Below are 21,663 nucleotides of genomic sequence, written 5' to 3'. Positions count from 1 at the left end.
AGAGATTGATTCAACCCTCTGAGACTGGTGCCTCCTGTTGGGGGGGCTGCTATCTCCAAACTAATCATCAAAGTTGCCTTCAATGACCAAAAGCCCATAGCGTGACAACTTCCCCAGTCTCCTGTCCTCTACCTTTCTCTGTGTCACTCAGTTACTGACCTTGTTGCAGCCCTTTGGTAATAATTTATTCATCTGGCCCTCAGACATTCCAACATCCACGCTTCTCTATCTTGATTTTGTTTAGTTCATTCATATTGCATGTTGATGGGGGGCGGGTTGTTGCTGCGTTAACATGTTTCATAGTTCAACTACATGGCTAAATAGTGCAGGAGGGGAAAGGAAGGCAGGGTGGTCGGGAAGAGCAACGGAGGGGTGGGGGCAGACTTTGGTTAAACAAGAGAGAAAAGAGGGATGAGGAAGACAAGGAGGTGGAAAAATGTGCATTATTTTAAGACAAGTGGTATGTGGGAGGGAGAATCAAGTGATGCTGAGAGATCTGAAGAGAAAAATATGGGGTGGACACAAGGCAGAAAGTCCTTGAAGTGGAAAGGTCACAAGCTATTCCATGGCCACTCTCACAATTTGTTCATGGAAGCAGTGTACAGCAGCCAGTGATTTTCACAGTGAGAAGTAACACACACTGCAAGTGAGAAGACCACATCATGGGAATATCTGTTTAAATAGCCTACTGTATACTCAGATCTGGTGTAAATGTTAAGTGTATGCGGCTGAAATGAATGTAGCTCACATACTATATAAATATGAATGTGATAAGAAAATATTTGGTCTTGATCATTAATATACAAAAACTGTTAATAAACTAAAAACAACTGCTCCTGGGAGATAAATGAACAGAGTCAAATTCAATTGAAATGAATGTGTGTGCACAACACAACAATTCATTTCTCCAGCTCACTCAGAAGCAGCAGCCAGATGATTTGTTTGATTGGAAAGCCACTGGTGCAAATCGAATTCAATCACATCCAACGAGTCAAAAATCACTTTGTTAAGCCACCAGGCAGCAGCATTGGCACTATTTTATTCTCAGCATTCATGAAAAGCTGGAAAGATGAAACCCAGACAGTCGCCAGGAATTTAGAGTTTCAAAAATTATAGTATGATTTGACATGCAGACAATAATATCATAACACTGATCAGTTTCCCCTGTCTAGTCCAGCACTGCCGAGCTGTAGATTTCTGACACCTTACTGAAGAAAACTCTGCATGTCACACTAAATTATTTTTATTTGTCTTGCTCTGCAGTTGAAGGAATTAATTCCATTTTTATTCCCTCAAGCAGATTCCTCCCATATTTTGTAGAATCTAGGCAACAAACCAAACATAACCCTGCAGTAGTCACTGCGCCCGCAAGGCTTTTTAAGCAATGTGCTCTGATGAGGTTAAAAATCACCATTATCTCTTAACATTGTCTTTAATAAATGCCGTGATTTGTTTTTATTCTAGTAAATAGTGGTTTCATTCTTATTAAACACCTTGTTTTAATTCTAGTCTGCCATGTTTTTGATTCAAGTTGGCTTTCACTACCATTTAATTGTTTGTAAAACGCTTTGTGGCACTGTTATAGCCCATAAAAGCTAACAGAGAACCGGCAAAAAGGAACACATTAAAGAAAGGCAGAGAATAGAGGACAGGAGAGATAAAATAGAGTAGAATGGTGGGTGGGTGTACAGTATCGGCTGAAGGGCAAAAGGACCTGACAGCAAAAAGCATCAAGGGATCAGACCTCATCAGCTAGAGAGAGATTTGCAGAGACACGAAGAGCAACGGCATACATGGTGTGTAGATTTGCAGGCTACATGCCCGTGGTTGGATACACCAAGTACTCTTATGGTGACCTCTGTGTCTTCTCATGTGTGAACACTGTCAAAGTGTCAAAAATCACTTGTCCACTCAAAAAGTCACGTGGACACAAACGATACTCAGTGCCACACCTAGTTTTAACAAAAAATCCTGGAAATCCACACAAAAGCATTGACAAAGTAAACTCATTAAATATATACACATACACTCCACTGACAGAGAGATAAAGATGAACACACAATCATTCAGTCATGCAGAAGTACACAGGGAAATCATGTCATCCCACTCACAGCCCCCATATGGCAGCGTACGTTTTAGCAGCAAATTGCTATACTGGAAGCTACTGTATGAATCAGTGTGACAGACTATAATTCAAGTGATGGGCGATCTCTGCAGCTGTGACTGTTCACTTACAGTACAGTATGTGCACGAACGTAGACACAGAGACACACCTGTATGAGGACACAATCTTATCTCACACAACGATAAAGTCCCATTTAAGTAATGTTTATGTTATCACTGAATTAAAGGACTGTTTATAATATGAAACTGATGCTTGTACTATAGACACCTCATGTATGCCAGGACTGTCAAACAACCAAATACAACCTGAACTCTTAAAAGCTAATGGTATGTTGCATTCACAAGCCTGAATTTCAAATGTAAGATGTTTGACAGTTGGTGAAATAGCGTCAGGTTGCAGGTAGACAGGTTGACAGGTAGCGAGGAGGAAGACTTTAATGTTGTGCCATGTTGCTTTTGTAAGCCACTTATATGGACTCAAGTGAAACTGCCTGCATTTCAATTATGTTGTCTGATAAATATTAGAGGCAAACAGCTTAATGTGCATAATGCGCTATTAGGGATTTAGCATTTTACCACTCAGAGTTGTATTTCAGGCTATAGGGGAAGAATGGCAATAAATGTGTTCAAAGTGCCATCTAAACACGACAGAAAATTAGTTAAATTCTGTCTCATGTGGTTCTTTCAACTAGGAACCATATGATGTGTTGTTTAAGGAAACTAAAAAAACATGGATGATGCACAACACCTAAGTTATCCATTAGCTAGCTCACACAGCGAGACCTACTGTATCCTCACAGCGCTGTCTGGCCCCAATATCATTCTACTATAGTACTATAGTAATAGATACACATACATACACATTTTCATACACATACATCTGGACAGTCAGTCTATCTGTCATCTATACACTATAGCTACTGTATAGCACAGTCAGTCACTTAAAGAAAAACGTATTAAATACATAATTTGAAACATGTTATTTCAAATTATGTTGATGATTCTTCTTGTCAGTGTTATATGTGTTAATTTAAGGGCATTTTCCCTTACTATACCATCCATATTCTAGTATTTTTTTGTGTTTGAAGTTTGCGCCATGTTGATCAATTACCACTTGAGAAGTCTATTTGAAACATTCCTATTTGAAGACGGAGCCTACCTCAATCCTGCCAGTGTCTGGCTGGAAGCCTCTGGCTGGGTCTTCAGTTGTCACTCTGCACTGGATGGCACACCCATTCACCCTGATCTTGTCCTGTTTGAGGCCCAGCTCTGGCAGGCTGCGGCCCTCACACACATGCAGCTGGGCATGCACCAGGTCCACACTGGTCAAGAGAGAGAGAGAAAGAGAAGTGGTGAGGAATCAACTGATTGACACTGTCATTGTGTAAATAGATCTGACTCCCTTGATGAATATTTGTTTCTGTTTGAACCAAGGTTTAAAGACTGTGGGGTAATTAATTCAATATAAACATCCTTAGTTGTTCTTTGCCTCAAATCAGGATGGGAAGGATGTGGAGTTTCAGAGGATATGAGGATTTTTCCAACACCATCTATTCAAGCAAATGAGTCTGTGATGCATGACAAGAAAACAACTCCTCATGGATGCCTCTTAATAGCAAAAACAAATTAGATTAAAACAACAGAAATCAGAGTTAGAATTTGATATTGCTGAAACAATGGCTCCTGTGGAAGATAGAAACAATCAATTTTATGTAACCCCACTGACAAAACCTGAATATAATGACTGTTTCATTAGAGTGGGAGGATTTCTAAGGTATATGAAGGATTCCAAACAGCTAGGTCAGATATAGAAGCCCCACTGTACGAGTGTGAAGAGTAACTTTAAAAAAAAAAACTTGATCACCACCACTACAACACACACATTTGTCTATGTAAAGTACATTCACTCATTTTATTTACATATGTCTACGTGCATTTTAACCCATGAACAAATCTGCATCTACAAATACACACAGAACTATATTATGTTAAGTTTTATGAAATTATTTTAATCTGACAGGAACACAAAGAAGTTATTTTTCTTCCATTTCCATGAGTTATAACCCTTAACACGTTTCGGCTTCATCTGAATGCAGTTATTTAAATGTTAAGCTCAAATAAGACTTTCGGGGTTCAGCTTCAGGACGATGCACAGTCTAATACAAAGCCAAATATATTAAAGATTTTCTGTCTTTGTCGTTTCTGGACACATTTTAAATGCAACAGTAAACAGACACAGTAGGTGGGATGATGGCTGTGTCCCTGCACCCCACCCAGTGCCAAACATAAACACTCACATAACTGGGAAGTCTCTCTGGCTTGTCGGGTGAATGAGACACAGAAGGCACACATATTAGCAAGCGAGCCTAGATTTTGGACACCGTCTTGGCCTCAATTTCTTTAATGTCTCAATTAACTGGTATCCACATTCTGGCCAAACAGAAGGACAATTATGCATCAGCCTGGTGTGAAATGTGTTGGTGGAAAAAAGCAGATCCAGTCTTGATAACTTGGACCAGTGCTAATGGAATGTTTTTAAAATACCATTTCATGAATATTTCGGTATTTTTTAAATTAGACCGTTACACTCATGTCCTTAAATTATAACAGGATGAAATGAAATGAGTCACTTTATGAGTGATGATGAGTCTCCTTTTATTTTTATTTTAAAGGTGTACAGAAAAGAAAATAGAATTTAAACCCACTCTGGGTCATAAAATGAGTGTAATAACTCATCTATCAGACGATGTAGGCCAAACTTTGTGCAAAATTCTATTTTTGAGTAAATCTGGGATGAAAGTGTGTATTTTTTTTTTCGCATTGGATAATGCAGGCGCACGGATTATACGTCAGCCTGTACACGATTCACCAGCCACTGATATTGGATCCGTAATCCGTCATTCAAACGTCTGAGACACACACACACACACGGAGCTCGGGCTCGCCCCAAGCTTTGAATATCCCGCCCGCTCGATAACGACCAATCAAATTCGTTTTCCTTACTCGGGTAAACTCGTGTTGCAGCTCGTGACAACTCGGCGCGACAAACAGGACAAACGGCCATTTCTGTACACCTTTAATGTTTATTTTGCAGGGACGATACATACAACATTGCCACAAAGAATGAAAAATGCGATGCATACAAGACGTCTAGCTTCAGCTAATTTGCAGTCTTTGTCCCTGGTCAGGCTAAAGAAGGATAAAAGATACTGAATACCGTTACAATAAGTGCAATAATACAAATACAGTGAATAATACAGTGAATAGTTATCATGAATAAATAAACACAGCTACAAAATTTACATTAAGAAATTGCACAAATTAAATACATTAAACATTAGTAGAATGCTGTATTGACAGTGACTTGAGAGAAGTTAATGTTCACATTTCTGCTGCTGCTTAAGCCAATGTTTAGCTTTAGCACTAAACATCTTTAATTCTGTTTGGGATTTGATATCTGGTGGTAAAGAATTCCATAGGTGTGTACCCAGCACTGAAAGGGATGACTGACCGAATGTTGTCCTGCATCTTCGAATTTTACAGTTTTGCTTGCTCATGCTCCTTGTCGTTGTCCCACAGTTGTCTGACTTAAAGTAAAGTAAAGTAAAGTAAAAATCTGTGACATCGCTTGTGGGGCTAGTCCACTGACACACTTAAAAACAACTTTCAGAAAAGAGAATTTTATAAAATTTGAAAAAGATAACAAATTATACTTCTCAATGATTTTACAATGGTGCCACTTTTGTGGCTTCTGATCTAAAAAATTTTTGTGGAGTGAGAATAAAGGTCTAGTTGCTGTGTCAGTGGCCTGGCCCCAAGCAGTGATGCAGTAGGACAAATGTGAAAGGACCATAGCATGCCGGTATAAATGAGCTGCCCTGAAAGAGAGACAGGACCTGATGAGTCTGAAACAATTCAGACTAGTTTTTACAGTTTTAGACAGCTTCTTTATATGTGCTTCAAACTTAAGTTGAGGATCTAGAGTTACACCTAAATATTTAAACTCATTTACCACTTCAATTTCTTTATTATCAATAGTGATGTGAAATTTCTCTAAGGCTTTCTTTCTTATTGAGAAGCACAATACACTACTAGCACTACTTTGTTTAAATAGGACATCAATTTGTTACTCAGAATAGTAACTAGTCTTCATGGGTCCAGCTCCTCAGGACTACAGCCATTTAAAAAAGGCACAAGAAATGTTTTCCTGCCCCACCTGCTTGCAGATTTCACCTCAAACAATCCATCACTTTTTATGCCCTCATTTACTCCTGCAAATTCAGGCTATAACAAACACTTGAGAAGAGTTGGAATATGGTACAAGAATGTGCTTACATATTAATTTGTTTTGTCATTAACCCAATCACCTCTATTTGAATATTCATGAAAAGGGATGCAAGAGGAAAAACAGATTAAAGCAAGTATCTAAATTAAAACTAGTAATATATACGATAACATATTCATGTGTTCTTGTAGCTGCCGACTCAGAGATGGAAGTAGTTTCATATTATGCACATAAACATTTCAGCAACAAATGAGACAACTGAACTTCTGAGTCAAGATTGAAGTATCTGCTGCTTATGCACAAGCTGTTCTTACAGTATGTTACATGGAAATAAAGTTTGGCCTTTTTTGTGAGTGTGTTGTCCTCACACAAATATTCCACTTTAAAAACATAAGGAAAGACTGATTGAATGAGGACCCTCAAGGGTTTATAAAATGTATTGTATACTAATTTCACTCAGACAAATTAAAGAGCCTGCAGTAACGTTTGTCCCCAAGTGCAGCCAGTTACAGAATAAAAGCCTCTTGTATCATTAGCAAGTTCTACAGACAGGCCCAACTACACAGAACCATGATAAAGGCAATATGCCTATGACGATAAACAATGCTGATTATAAACTCTGAAAAACACGCTGGCTGCGTGGAGAGAGAGATTCACCAGTACAGTGAGGAAGATTGACCTGAAACATCTGTACAGAGGAAGAGTTGGGTAAATATCAACATCAGTAGGGGTGAGAACCTGATACCAAGACAAAATGGTTTGGAATAATGTAGTTAGCTGCTGAATTAAAGTTCAGAGTGTAATATGGGGTCAAGTGAATTAGTTTATACTTCCATACTTCAACGTATATTACCATGTCTAGGAGTAATATTTTTTCTATGGAGACTGAGGTGCAGACTCAAATGAATTCATCTGTATTTGCTGCCTTCAAAACACTAACATTTTAACCTTAACTCTGTTTCTCCCAGAGTAGTAAACCATTAGAAGCTTTAGAGGCTTTACCCACCACTTCCCTTGCCTTGGAAACACAGATGCAAATTTTCATGTCATGCCAATAAAGTAAGCTGGAACTGATAACTGCTCAACCTTGTATGAAATAAGCACATTGACTACAGAAATCTCCAAAGGTTTAAAAAGGCTTTTTACAAACAACATGCTGAAACAGGACATGGTGGTTAGGACAACACTCAAATAAGTCAGTGAAATGGAGTGGAGACACCATATTTACACAATCAATTTAGAAGAGATTAGAGATGTAGAGAAAACATTTTTTTCAGTAGCCTTTGTTATTAAGTCTCAAGTCACATACTATAGCACGTGAAATAGATCCAATAAGGTTTTTTCATTTTGCTTGCAATTCAAAAATCTATGAATGTTCCCTGTGTGTAAAAACTGTGACAAATATAATTCCACACCATCAAATGGATTACGAGACTGGGTCACAGAAACAGAATAGTACTTTTTATTGAAGCATACATTTCTGATGCACTGCAGTTTTCTACTGTAAATGGAGTCTTAATTCAGTCAACTTCTGTATTTACCCATGACTAAAATCTAATTTTAACTCAAGTTGTTCCACTTGCTTATTCACGAACCCAATCTGAAAGTTGTTGACCCTCACTTCTTCCAACTCGCTGCACTTTGTGTATGTGCCCTGTCATGTAAGTACCCATCAAGCACCAAGCACCAACACACTATACATGGCAGTTTAATTATATTTTGCCTAGAGCCCCACGACAGAGGAGTACTCCTGAGCTACAACACAACCTGACCTAAGCTTTTCTCTGTGTCAGTTTGTTGGTGGAAATTTGATTAGGTAGAAATTTATTTAGGCATAAGCAGCATGTAAGCACAATATCAACTTTAATAATAAGGTTTTAAAACTAGATTCAGACTCAGAGGCCCTCTACAGTACTGAGTCTCAACATTATATTAGGTAACAGTGCAGGACCTGCCTTCAGGCCTATGTCATTACAGCTGATGTTTGAGTTTAGTTGTGCACACTTAGCAAATTAGTAAATAATCACATTACAGCAAACCAAATGGAAAATCATGCCGCCTCATTCTACCATCGTGGGAGCCCAAGGAAGTCACGGATATTCACTCTGTGGTAAGGCTTAGCTTTGCTTCTGAATGTTTTACAAGTGCCTTTCCCTCTCTTCTAAATGATGACATTATATTTAGGCATTTGCATCATCATCTCTATCTGTGTATCTATCCCAACCTTCACTCTGCATCTTCACAAAAAAAACAAAAAACAAATGTCAAACTCTTTTGACTTCACCATTTTGCGCCCTAATAAAGCATTGCTTCAAGGTTCTTAAGTGTCAAAGGTGTTAACTTATTCTTTATTTTTTGACAATTCTGAGGAATATATAAATCTTTAAAGATGCTGGGACCCATATTGCATGTCTGTCTCCCTGCCTGGCATATGACTGCTTGCCATTTGTGCCTATGCCTTGCTTACAGCTTCTGAATAGCTGTCAAGTTTATATTTGATCTCTGGCAATCTAAAGGAGACCCCCACAAGTGTCAAAGAGGATATGTCTCCTCGCTGAAACTGCTCTTCCTCACAGCCAAGTACATTATTTTGCATTTGGTCGTCCTCCTGTCTGAGCAACACCTCACTTGAGACTCGGTATGCTTGTAAATATGCTCTCTGATGAAATCTCCAATCTTCAACCTGCTACTGTATACCTGCAGAACCAAGTGCTGGCCCAAATTATTTATAGTCCCACACTGGTCACATTCCTGTAGGCGTTATTTTTTTGCACCTGAGAGGTCTTTTTTGGGATAACCAGTGAAAATTCTTCCCTGCCTGACTGACATATTCTGTTACTACATTGTATCACCATGGAGACTTTAGAAAGTGAAACTACACAGTCTAGATAATAAAGTAGGATGCATGCCCCTCAGCACCCTAACGTACAGTTTATATCTTATAAGGCTAAACACACATTTTCTTGTGGCACCTGAAAAGATGAATGTTTCAGTACCATCCTAAAGTTGGCCTTGTGTTTTGATGGAAACCCCCACTGAGCACAAAGCTCTGCTCTAAAGCCCAACTACACAGGACACCAGACCAGCTCCCATGGTGTTAGCAGAAGTAGGGATGCCACTGATACAGTTTATCATCTATGAGTGCAATCAGCCAACCCACTGCCAATACCCATTATTATTTAGTCATGTATTGGTGTATTGAAGAGGGTGGGAGGTGGGTTTACAGCACACTCTTCTTCTGCATCAACCACAGGTGACTGACTTTAAGATGATCAGTGAATAAAAGCATTAATGCCGATAAATGTAGAAAATGATCAGCAGTCAATCTATTAGGGCATTCCTGGGCAGAAACTGAAGTTGTCCTACCAAGTAGATTCAAAAGGCCAGAAATCCCTTTAATTTGAAGTTCAACGTTCAAGTTCAAACAGTCTTTAAGTCCAGGTTAATATCATGTCAATGTTGTCAAATATTACCATCAACAACAATGAAGCCAGTTCTATCACTGGAGACACAGCACTATAGATGAGGGTATAAATTATATCACCTGCACAGCTATAAATTGAATGGTATGGAAATTTCTGTTGATTTAGTCTCAGCCACAGGCTGTTAAAATGAAAATGTGCCAGTAGTGTTAGATTTAAAGGTGCTGCACCTCTCAAGTAGTCCACAGTTTTAAGATAAGTGTTTTGCTTTGCGTACACAATGTCACTGACTCATGTTGATCTTTTGCATACGTAACAAAGAGAAAAGAACACATCTGCATGAAGGCTTTGTGCCTCTGCATTTAAAAGTCACAGCGCAGAATACTTTTTAACTCACACCATTTGGGTATATTTACAGTTATGTTATATGTTTATGTTATAGCAACCATAAACTGTTATCAGCTTCCATTAGCTTACAGTAACAACATTGTTCTTTGATTTTGTCTTTAGTTTTAACTCACTGATTAATGTATTTTATCCTCATATTTGACAATGTATAAAATGTAATTCATGTAAATGTTAAAGCAGAAGTAAGTGATATATTTGTGTTAATATAAGTCTTAAATAGTTCTATCTTCCGACAGCAATCACTTACATAGAGTGTTTGGACCGAAACACGGGTCTGTCAGTCACTCTGCTCTGCTCTGAGTCGAGGAGAAAACATTTATCGTATCCTACAGTTTTTATCCAATGAGGAGAGAGAACGGCATGCAGGGCTGTGTGTGCAGCCAAGGGATGCCGTGAATGTGGCGACGTAGGGACGAGGACTGTTATGGTGCGTTCAAGGAAACTCGTAACTCCTGTTTTTCCGACCTGTGAAGTTGTATCAGTTTGATCTGGTGCGAGTTCACGGGTCTGAAGTTACGAGTGGCCGTTATAGTGACTTTCACCGGTAAAACAGGTCGGAAAAACACGAGTGGGTTGCCTGAAACGCTACAAAGTCGTAAGTTGTGACTTGAAGCTGTAATTTACGATTTCAAAAGCCGGCCTGGAACGCAGCATTAGCGAAAACGACCGGATCGCTTACTTCTGCTTTAACATGTGTCTTTTTTAACGCAATAACAGGTTTATCAAGCAACAAAAAAATAAATAAAGGAAGTTATTAAATTCTGAGACACCTCTGATGCATCCTAAAAACTCTACTGCATTGTCAATGTTGGTATTAAAAGCTGCTTTACTTGAAAAATAAATAATACTCTTTGTATGTACCTATTTATTTATTTGTTTATTTCGGGCATGTCAATTAACATGGCCGAAAGGGAAAGCGGGAGAAGCAAAGCTTATCTAGTCCCGCCCCCACCTATGCATTTTATGACTGTCTGACAATTGATAAATAAAAGTTATATAAAAAGAAATAATAATTTAAAAAAAGCTGCTTTACTTTCCAGTGAAAAAGACACATTGCAAGTTCAATGTCAATCTTTATTTCTCTCTAGCTGCCACTAGTTGGGTTTCCATCCACCTTTTCTTATGCGCATTTTGTGAAAATGCGCATAAATACTTGAATGGAAACGCCAGAAATTCGAATAAAGGCAGTAAATGCGCATAAAAGTTTATACGCTTGGAGGGGGTGGATTTGTCAGCGTATCGAATAAAGGAAATGCGAGTTTTTGTGATGGAAACAGATTATGCGAATTGAGGCAGAGTTTGTGAGTGAAGTGCTGCTGGACTTCACCCAGCGACGTTCAAACAAATGGAGAACGACGCCCCGGTCTCCCAGCTCTCATCTCTGCACCCCGCGACACAAACGCGCTCCGTAACCCATAATCTTTTGTTTATGACGGTTACACTACACACGCCGTAACATCGTTATGTAACTTATTGATTTTTCACCGGCTTCGTATGTAAACAGATGCACATGGAGGAGAGGAGCATAACCAAAACAGCGGAAAAGCGAGCAGACTGTCACAGTTCCCTACTGTCTTTCTGTGTAAATATCTCATGTTACAACATGAAAACCTGCAGTTTATATTCAAGTGCGGCCTATATATTTTCTTTTAAAATGTAGCTGGTGCGGATTAGGAGGTGCGTCTATTCATGGGTTGCAGTGACGTCACGTCGAAGGGACCGCCGCCATATTTGTGTCCGATTTGACAGGTCTCCCATATAATACATCCATGAGGTCTCCTCATATGACAGCATGCAAACCGCAGGATGGAATGACAGTTTCTTGACAAAATGACAGGGTTTCATACATCCTGTCTGGGTTTATATCTCTATGACAACAGACTAACTCTATATTATCCCACTTATTACACAGTTTATGAATTAATTAATTAATTTGAGACGTAATGTTGATCAAAGTCCTTAGTCCGGTCACTTCGCGCTGTTTGCTCCTCACCCTCCTCTCGGTCGACTCGTGTGTAGTTGTTTTCAACGAGCTTTTGATAATCAATCAGTAGATTGATGAATTATCATGTAAATGTTACGATGTGCGCATTTATGTAGACCTGTCTGTCATAAGAGATTACGATACGGGACACGTTTGTGTCGCGGACTCGCGGTGGCACAGACACAGCTGGTCACAGCTGTGTCACTGCGCTGGCCCGTCCGCTCTGATCGCAGGTTTGGTTTCCAGCAGCGGAGGGAGGCAGAGAGCCTCCACTCCCCCTCTAACAAGCTACAAGTCATTTTTCTAACATCACAATTAGTCTGAAGCTGGTAAAAATGAAACATAAGGTAAAAACCCTTGATAGTTCTTCTGCCCTGCTCCGCTGATCAGAGCGGCGTCCCTAGCAACGGCCCGTTTTACTTAGCAACGGTCTGTTATACAGAAATAAAAGACCCTAAATGCAGAATCAGTGAGTAATTAATAAGAAAGTAATCAAAATGCAGAATTCAATATATCCATGTTATTAAAAAAAAAGTGAATCCCCTCTTTTTGTCACAGCCCATGCTGCCACTGATACAGTAGACTGCCTGCAGTCAATTCCGCCTATAACTTTACGTCTTTTGGGATGGAATAAAACTGCAGTCCGGGGTTTTTTTTGGCGACTGCTATCACAGTCAACAGCACAATATAATCCTGGCATCTTTCAAGTAACGTCAATTTTCGGTCTCTTGCTGATTTCCTCCTACTACTCCACTTGTTCTGGTAACGTGACATGCTGTGATCTGTGCCCAGATCGCCCTGATTCAGACACAAATATGGCGGCGCAGAAACACAGTGACGTCATGTGAATCTAATGAATAGTCCGGAAAGTACGTAAATTGTCCATGATGTTGAGTGTCAGCTGAGTGTCAACTGTTGGATACATTCACGCTCTCTTATGACGTAATCTCACGGTGCACTCCTCCTAATCGCAAAACACTAATGAATGGAAACGGGCATAAATTCGCTTTGCTTTTTGCGCATTTTCACAAAATCCGCTTTTAAATTCGATACGACTTGGATGGAAACCCAGCTACTGTAAGACTCACTGCACCCAGTGTTATCAGTGTTAATCACCATTTGTCACTGAATAAGGTAACACAATGGTGACTGAGCTTATAGTATGGCCCACTACTGCCAGTACTGCAATATTCATATATCTGCAGTATTATGACCTGAGTATCTGTAATTGACGTTTGTGGAAAAAGAAATGCCATCTTGTGTTGCTGTTAATGCAAAGCAGAACACTCCACAGTGCTCCAACTTCACATTAAATGCAAATACAAGTTGACTTTTATTAAGAAGTAGTCACAGGAAATGCAGTGCATTTGTCTGTAAGCTTAGCACATACCACTATTGCAACAGACAGCCCAAGTCTGGCATCAGCAACCAAGCACCAAGGAGCTCATGGTCAGGACAGGCTGAGTTATGGACCCAAAAGTGACAGTTTCTTACTTTTCCCCACGTCAATCTATCAAACTGATCGGACACAGAAAACAGATGTGCTCTTCGTACACCACAAAGATGTACCACCGCACCAGGGGTAAAATGGTCCACTCCAGATCAACAAATGGGATAAGTGGAGAAAATTAACTTCTGTTTTTGTGACAATATGACTTTATTGATTATAGTATGACTGTTACCTTTATATCTGTCACACAACAGACATTATAGACATCCAATGTTGTAATATTTTTTATATACAAAGTATTATGCAATCAACATTTCAGGCAATTCATTTAAGATTTATGTTTAAAGCCTTAAAGGATGTACAAAGAGATTTATATTTGCATTGTCCCTTTCTATAATTAGTAGCTCCATTTGGGTTTATAATGTTTCATTTACTTGTATATTGGTAAACTTTAGTTTAAAAAGTTTAGTCTGCATTAGTCTGCAGCTTAATGCTTGTGCCAGAATACAGTTCACCTCATGCCTTGCTTACTCATTCATTTTCAACTCGTCTCTCAATGCTGAGCTCTCAGCCCTATGCTGAGCAACGATGCTTCACCACAGCTCTATAGCCAAAGCACTGAGCCACACTCTTGGCTGACGTTTTTGCCATCTTGCTATTTTGACCACGTTTATCTTCCAGTTATTCTTATTTTCAAAAGCCAGATCTAAACCAAATAAATCTGATCATTTTCAATAATAATAATAACTACAACTAATGTCATCGCATTTCCCTCTTTGTAGATTTTTGACAACTTTACAGTCATCACTGACAGTAGCCCTGTGATAGCGGATTCCATAAGAATCAACCTGGATACGGCATCTGTTACCAGGGCAATCTCCACTATCTCTCCAGGTGTCCAGCTGCAGCAGCTTCCAGCAGGGCTGGTCTTGACATAATGGTCTACTCATAATGGGGTTGATGTTGAAAAATAAGGCTGTTCACTCAGCTATAGAAATACTGACTATACAGCTATGGAGGAGATTTGCTGATTGTAAATATCCGTAACATGTTCTTTCCCACCATCACAAACTCATCAGGGATTTCCTTCTTCCTTTATTTCTTTCATTGTGATTATTATTAGACCTTGCATTTACTCTGCAGCTGTTGTTTAGATGACATATTTCTTTATTTACACTCAGTTGTTGTCTCGTTGTGTTCTTTTGAAGTAGAGACTGGAGATCCATTGAGTCGAGAAGTCACAGCTTCTGATATCAGATTGATAGCAGTAATCAATAAAAAAAAATTTAATAAGGTTGTTATTGCATCTACAAAACAAGACAACAGTTATTTTGACAGTGGCTCAGCTGGGAGTCTTGGAGCAAGATGGAACAAGAAGGAGCAGTTTCAATGAGCTGTTAGATGAATGAGCTGCAGGACACATGCTGCACACCTCCAACATCATGCTGTGTGCAGCATCGGATCATGGTCGATCACAGGATGATGGAAAATGCCAATTAGTGCACTTCAAAAGAATTCTGTGATCTGTGCTTTTAAACCACATTTCCTGTTCCTATCCTATCAGTATCAACTACTGCCAAAATAACCAGTCACTGAAATCCTTGATATTCCCATTTTAACTCTTTCTAGTCACTTGTTCTCTTCTGCTGAAGTTAGCAATGCTGATTCTCTCAGCCCTGGCCTGGTCACGCCATCTCACTGCTTTCCATTGCCAAGTCACTGCAGCATCCAGTCTGCCCCAAAGAAATGGCCTACTCATCCTCAGATGTTTGGTAAATGCAATGATGGCTGAAAATCTTGAAAAGATGGCAAGTACTTAACAAAATAACTGCTATAACGACAAATACCACATCTAACTTTTGTTTACTTCATGTAACCAACTTCTGAGAATCTGAGGAACTGATATTTCATAAGAGATACATTATATATTTTTTCCTCAATGCTCTGATCAGAAGAGGCAGTATCCCTCCATATGAGTTAAGGACAGATATGCATTTCAAAGAAAAAATTTACATTTCCCGTTAAAGGAGGATCTTCATAGAATTACTGCAGGTCATCTCCAGAGTCAAGAGTGCAATGAAGGTTTCATTAAAATGTAATTCTATTAAAATGAATTATCTTGTCTGCCCTGACTTATGCAGCAGGTTAGATTGCCAGGGTCGAGGAGATCAGAGCAGAGGATGTATAATGTGCTGACCCGTGACAGAGGGGTGAGCACCTGCAGATGCACATGCACACACACACACATGCTTTTTTTCCATTAACTCTTGAATATGTTCATAAAATGTAAATGCATACACAAATACCCAAGAAAGCACTCATGCACACACACACACGCTCCCACAGATATGCAGACGTCCCCTCCCTGGACACTTATTATCACAGTACATGGAAAGTACATTAGCCTTGCACTTACTAGAACCTGAGGACATAAACACACATTATCTGAAGGTCCAATTCGCACATACTTTCACATTCAGCAGCATGCGCACAAATGCTGTCTCAATCTGTCAAATGTGCGTACACACACACCAAACCATGAAGGCTGAGTAGTAATTGCATATCATTTTCACTCGTTTCACTCAGAGCTCGTTAGCGAGGGAGAAGGGGTGGCCGTGCGCCCAGAACTGAAAAGGGGAGAGAAGGAGAGAAAGGAAAAAGAAGCACTGAAGGAGAGGAAGACAGCTTGTTGTGATGAAGACGTAGACAAGGAAATATGACAAACAGGAATGGAGGTAAGGATAATGTTCTATTCCAGTCTCAAGATCTGCAAGCATGAAGGAGATTGAAAGATAAATAAAAATAAGAGACAAAATGACAGCTATACATCTCAAATTCGAGGCAAGAGAGCGAGAAATGAAGCGAAGGGGAAGCAGAGGAAGTGTGGTGTGTGGAAGATGATAAAATGGTGGATGACAAACCTGAAAAGAGTGAGTGGGAAAAGTGGGACTGTGAATGAGATTGGATTTGGCCTCCCTCAAAAGGACAGAAAGAACGAAGTCAAAGAGGCGAAAGGAGGAAGCGAAGGTGGAAGGCAGAGGGAGAGGGGGGAGCAGGGGGAGGGAGGAGGGAGAGGAGCTGGGATGTGAGTGGGAAGGAGGAATGGAGGGATAAGACAGATAAATGTGAGTGTGGGATGAGAGGGATAGGAGGGGGATGACCATGTCCAATTGAAGAGGGAGCGAGGGAAAAGGAATGAGTCAGGCTAAGGGTGGAAGATGGTAAATTAGGGAAGGAGATAATACCAACAGAAAGAAAGGAGATTAGGTGGGATTACAGAAAGCAGGTTACTCTTTAAGGAAGGATTTCTTCTTGTATGGGGAAAAGGAACATAAAGGACTAGTTCAATAATTGGGAAATGGAAACATTTTAGATTTTTGGTAGGGAGAGAGTTGGTCTGTTTTTGTTTTGGCAGAGTTACATTAGACATAGACCCATACTGCTCACGAGTCAAACAAAATCAGGAAGCTTTAGAGGTCCTGGTATGTGGACAGGGCCACTTCAGCCAAAGAAAGCCTGAGGTGTGTTTTATTTCTCCAACTCCATGGGCAGATGAATGAAGCTGAAGAAAGGAAAAGGCGACAGAACAAACAGAACAGACAGAACAGGAAAAATGGGGAAGGAAGCAAGAGAGGAAGGTGGGGGGATTAAGGGAGGAAGTGGAAGATGGACAGAGATGGCACTGAAGGGAAAGATGGAAAGTGTGAACAGTGTGGAACTTAAACAGACACTATACATTCTGGTTTCCTACATAGATGATTCTACCTGTCCTTCCATTGCTTCTCTTTCCTCTTCCTTTCTGTTAGCCCCTCCCTCCCTCTCTCTTCTCTTTCTCTCTGCCTACTTTCGTCTTTATCTCACATTGTCTCCAGCTCTCCCTCCCCACCCAAATGTGGCCTCGAAATGCAAAAAACTCCTTTTGAAGTGAGCACTCGATTTCATAACTTCATTAGTGAACTGAGTCCTGTATCACAGTGTTTGTGCGTGCGTGTGTGTGTTTTTCATCAACGTTTGAGCCATTCATGTTCACACACACCGTGTCTCCGGTAAATACATTTTTCACAATGGCTGCGGGGCAAGTGGTAAAAAGCAAAGCAGAAACGTATTTCTCATTTCAGTAAAACTAATGCAGACTCTTGTCTCCCAAATGCGTGCGTGCGCACACACACACACACACCCTTGTCTAAATAAATACCAGGAAATACAGCCAACATGCTTCCAAGTTGGGCCTGCAGGAATGGAAATGTAGAAAAACATAGGATTACAGAAAATGGTATGGCTGGCAAGGGAATAGGAGGAACCGATAATAACAAACAAAGACAAGAGTAACGAAGAGGGGAAAATGAAAGAATATGACCTGATAGAAATGTGGTTTAAGAGAAGGAAGAAGAAAAAGAGAAAGTGTGAGGGGCAGATGGAAAATAAAGACTGGGCAAACGTTAGAGAGACTATGAAAGAAAAACAAACAAAGATGAAACAAAAGACAAGAAGAGAGAAGCCAAGAGGACGGTGAGGGGGACGGCATTAAGCCTCCCATCTTGTTTTGTATGAATTTCATTAGACAGTTTTAGACAGCAAACAGAGGGAAGAGAGGGAGGAGGCCAGGGAGGGGAGGTGAGAAATGGAGAGACAGACAGGAGGAATGAACCGTCTGCATGGGAGAGAGGAGAAAATAAGAAATTTGAATCTTTGTGGCATGAGGATGGCATTTTGACATCAATTTAGCCGGCAGCTAAAAAACTATGCTGCCTGTTCGATACGCAAATGCACACCATGGAGGAAGAAGGGGCGAGAGGGATGGAGAGGGGGGAAATAATCAGTTTATCAGTTTAAGGACAGGAAAAAAAGAATGGATAGAAAGCAAACAGGAAAGATGAGAGAATAGGGGGATTCAAAAAGCAGTAGGCTTAACTGTTTTCCCAAATAAATAGGCAGAATTAAAATAAAATATGTAAAGAATAGCTTCAGGTAAACAGAGATAAAAACGAGAAACAGTTGGAGGACATAAGTGGAGGAGGGCAGGCAAGGATATAGTGGGAGGGAGGAGTGTGGGGGGAAATATGGAGACACATACACAAAAACCCCAGATGACACCCACACAAAAAACTCTGATCCTATCTGATTAGATTTCCTCTCCTTTTCAACTCACTTTCTCCCCTATTTTCTCCGGCCTCACTATCAGCCTATTAATTAATTCCTGCTTTCCTTGTTATAAAGCAGATGGAAGAGTGGGGAGAGGAATACAAAATAACTCCTGCGTCCAGAAGGCAGCAAGGAACAAGATGAGAAAGGCCAAAAGGAGACAGTGCATGCAGATAAGAGGGGGAGGAGAGAGACAGAAGGGGAGAGAGAAAAGGGAGAAATTAAATACAGAGATGAGCAGAGACAGGGAAATAACAAACAGCACAAACACATGCAGTCTTTCCTCTGACATCAATGCATGTGCACAATGAAAACACAATATGTGATGTGGAGCTATATGTAGCTACACTAATTATGCCAGTTTAAAGCAAATAATCATCTATTTGGACTCCTCTATTTGCAGTCATTACAGCATCACAAGTGTTTCTTTGGCAGAAAGGTGCTGTAAGTATTATTGAAAACATAAATAAGCCATTGTCAGATCAGCTGCGATACAGATAATTATCATCAAGTGCTAACAGCTTTGGCAACCTCCATTGTCTCTCACACTGAATTTCTATGACATCCAGTCATCTATTGTCCTGCTGCACCACAGTTATAAACCGAGAAGAGCATGATGTTGATGGTTAGTGTTGTTTATGAGATCATATAATACCAACATGAAGCTGAGAGTGTCAAATCAACAACCAACTGATTTTCATTTCAGCCCAAGACCTCCTGCAGTCATCAGTAGAGGGTATAGGACCTGGACCTGCTGAGGAGATCAGCTGCAACAAACTGGGTGTTGACTATGGCACTCTCTTGGCTTCCCCTTAATTAATCAGTTAGTGAATTGTTGAGTTTTTGTGTTGAACTATGAACTGATTGATTTACACTATTGTTTCAGTGCTACACACTTGACTTGGCAACCATGTGTTAATATTATAGTCAGTATTACATATACATTTAAGAGTAAAATAGTCTGGAGAGGGTGAATAAATATTGAAAAACATCGTCAGGAAACATGCTATTTCTGTATTCAACAAGCTGACACTTCTTAAACATGTTGAGCCTCACACCTCAGTCAGTGGCCTTATTTACACCTGTCATTTCATTTGCCTCGAGACAAGTCCTAATGAGACTCAGATATCATTTACACTGTACACATCTTAATTGGCCCCATCACAAGTCAAGTCTACCAGGAAAAATGATGAGTCAAGCTGTCTGATCTTCCAAAACCACCAGCAGTGTGATGATGGTTTGGCTGACTTCAATCCATAAACTAAGATATACAATAGATTTCTAACATTTATTGAGATTGAGTCACACAAACGTTGTTGTGACGTCTTAACCTAGGTGATCTTGAAAAGGTTGAATCATCTTGAGAGCCTATAAGAGCAGTGAACCTTTGCCTCATGTGATTCACTCTTTATTTATATTTGACTCATCTTAACTTTGCAGTACACTATATTTAAAGACCTGCTTGGGAACCTGTGGGAGTGAGAGTGCTCTCATATAATGTCTAGACTGATGTGTAAAATTGATGTGCTGGCTGTGTTTGAAGACACCATGCTGGTTAATTAAACTTAGATGTTGACATGATGTCTGTCTCTGCAGCTCAATATCGACTCGGCTATCTGTTGAAGTTCCTGATTGAGAACGTGGTTTGAAATATAACCTGGCCACACACCCCTGAACTCTTCATGATGATCCCACAAAATTAGAAACCTGCATCCACCCATACTCTGGGAGCCATACCTGGGAAGGTGGTGCACAGTAAAATGAAAACCTGACCTCGGTCTGCAGTGAGAACAAATATGGCAGAGTTTGTCAAACTCACTTCTCCTATTGCATCTATTGCTACTTGCTTTGAATTGGGCCCAGAACACAGCCAGAAAGCTAAACAGCAACCTAAGAGGTCCCAGAAGCAGCCAAGAACCCTGAATAACTACTCTAACACCTACACAACACTAGAATGTGTATTTATACTGTGTGCTTCACTCTTATCTGTGTATTCCAGGTACTTTGCCAAGAGCAAAAGCCCACCATACAACAGCATTCATATGTTATTCTTGTGACCTTGCAGAGCATTATCTGCAGCTGATGAGCATACTTGGTTAAAAAAAAAAAAGCCTCTTGTAGCACATATTTTTTCTTTCAACTGGTTTATTTGACAAATACCTTAGCCCTGCTCATGCTGCAAACTATAATTAGTAATTTAATCAAGCCCAGTGCCTAACTTAGAAATATAACCTGATATTTGTAAGAGAGATCTCTCTGCCTCCAAAAACCAATAGAGGCCCCTTCACTACTAGAGTTGAGGGATTTATTTGAATTCAGCGAATGGTGATGATTAATTGCTGCTTTCAAACGGGGAAAATATCATTAAAGCAACATTAAAATTAGCTACTGTAAAATGTTTGAGTTGCTGCTAGTTCATGTATCTTGTAAACAATTTGTTAAAACTGCTGCAATCATGCACAATTCAATTTAAAGATGATTATTCACTGGCCCTTAAAAAGTCACACAATTTTCTATTGGATGACATTTATGTTGAGGCGAGGTCTGCAAGAAACTCCATAGCAACTCAACAAAACATGCAAATGCATAGGAGACACACACAAACCAAAAAATGCAAAAGGCCTGGTAAAATCCAATCCAAGTTTTCTCAGATGGAAAATTACACAGAGAAAGTCACAAATGGAGAGAGAGAAAGGGAGAGAGATAAATTACCCCACACACACGCACAATCATCGGTATGTGAATCAACAATACATTAAGTACACATGTAGTTAAAAATGCATCTGCTACCACACAGTGCACATTTGACACGATATGACAGAAAGATATCCAAAAAGCAGCACACGTA

General features: G+C 39.9%; 1 protein-coding gene across 2 annotated transcripts in view; it reads right to left on the bottom strand.

Annotated features, from left to right (window-relative positions):
- pcxb (pyruvate carboxylase b) overlaps positions 1–21,663 on the bottom strand; it is a 278,215-nt gene that overhangs the window by 184,027 nt on the left and 72,525 nt on the right. For both annotated transcript variants that reach the window (XM_085759433.1, XM_085759432.1), the window contains exon 11: positions 3,284–3,446. In XM_085759433.1, coding sequence (XP_085615559.1) covers positions 3,284–3,446 — 163 coding nt within the window. The remainder of the gene's footprint in view (positions 1–3,283; positions 3,447–21,663) is intronic.

Source organism: Trachurus japonicus, chromosome 18, assembly GCF_045865225.1.
Source record: "Trachurus japonicus isolate A0001 chromosome 18, Traja_1.0".
Taxonomy (NCBI): Eukaryota; Metazoa; Chordata; class Actinopteri; order Carangiformes; family Carangidae; genus Trachurus; species Trachurus japonicus.
Note: the sequence above shows the minus strand (reverse complement) of the source record. Positions and strands in the feature narration are given on the sequence as shown.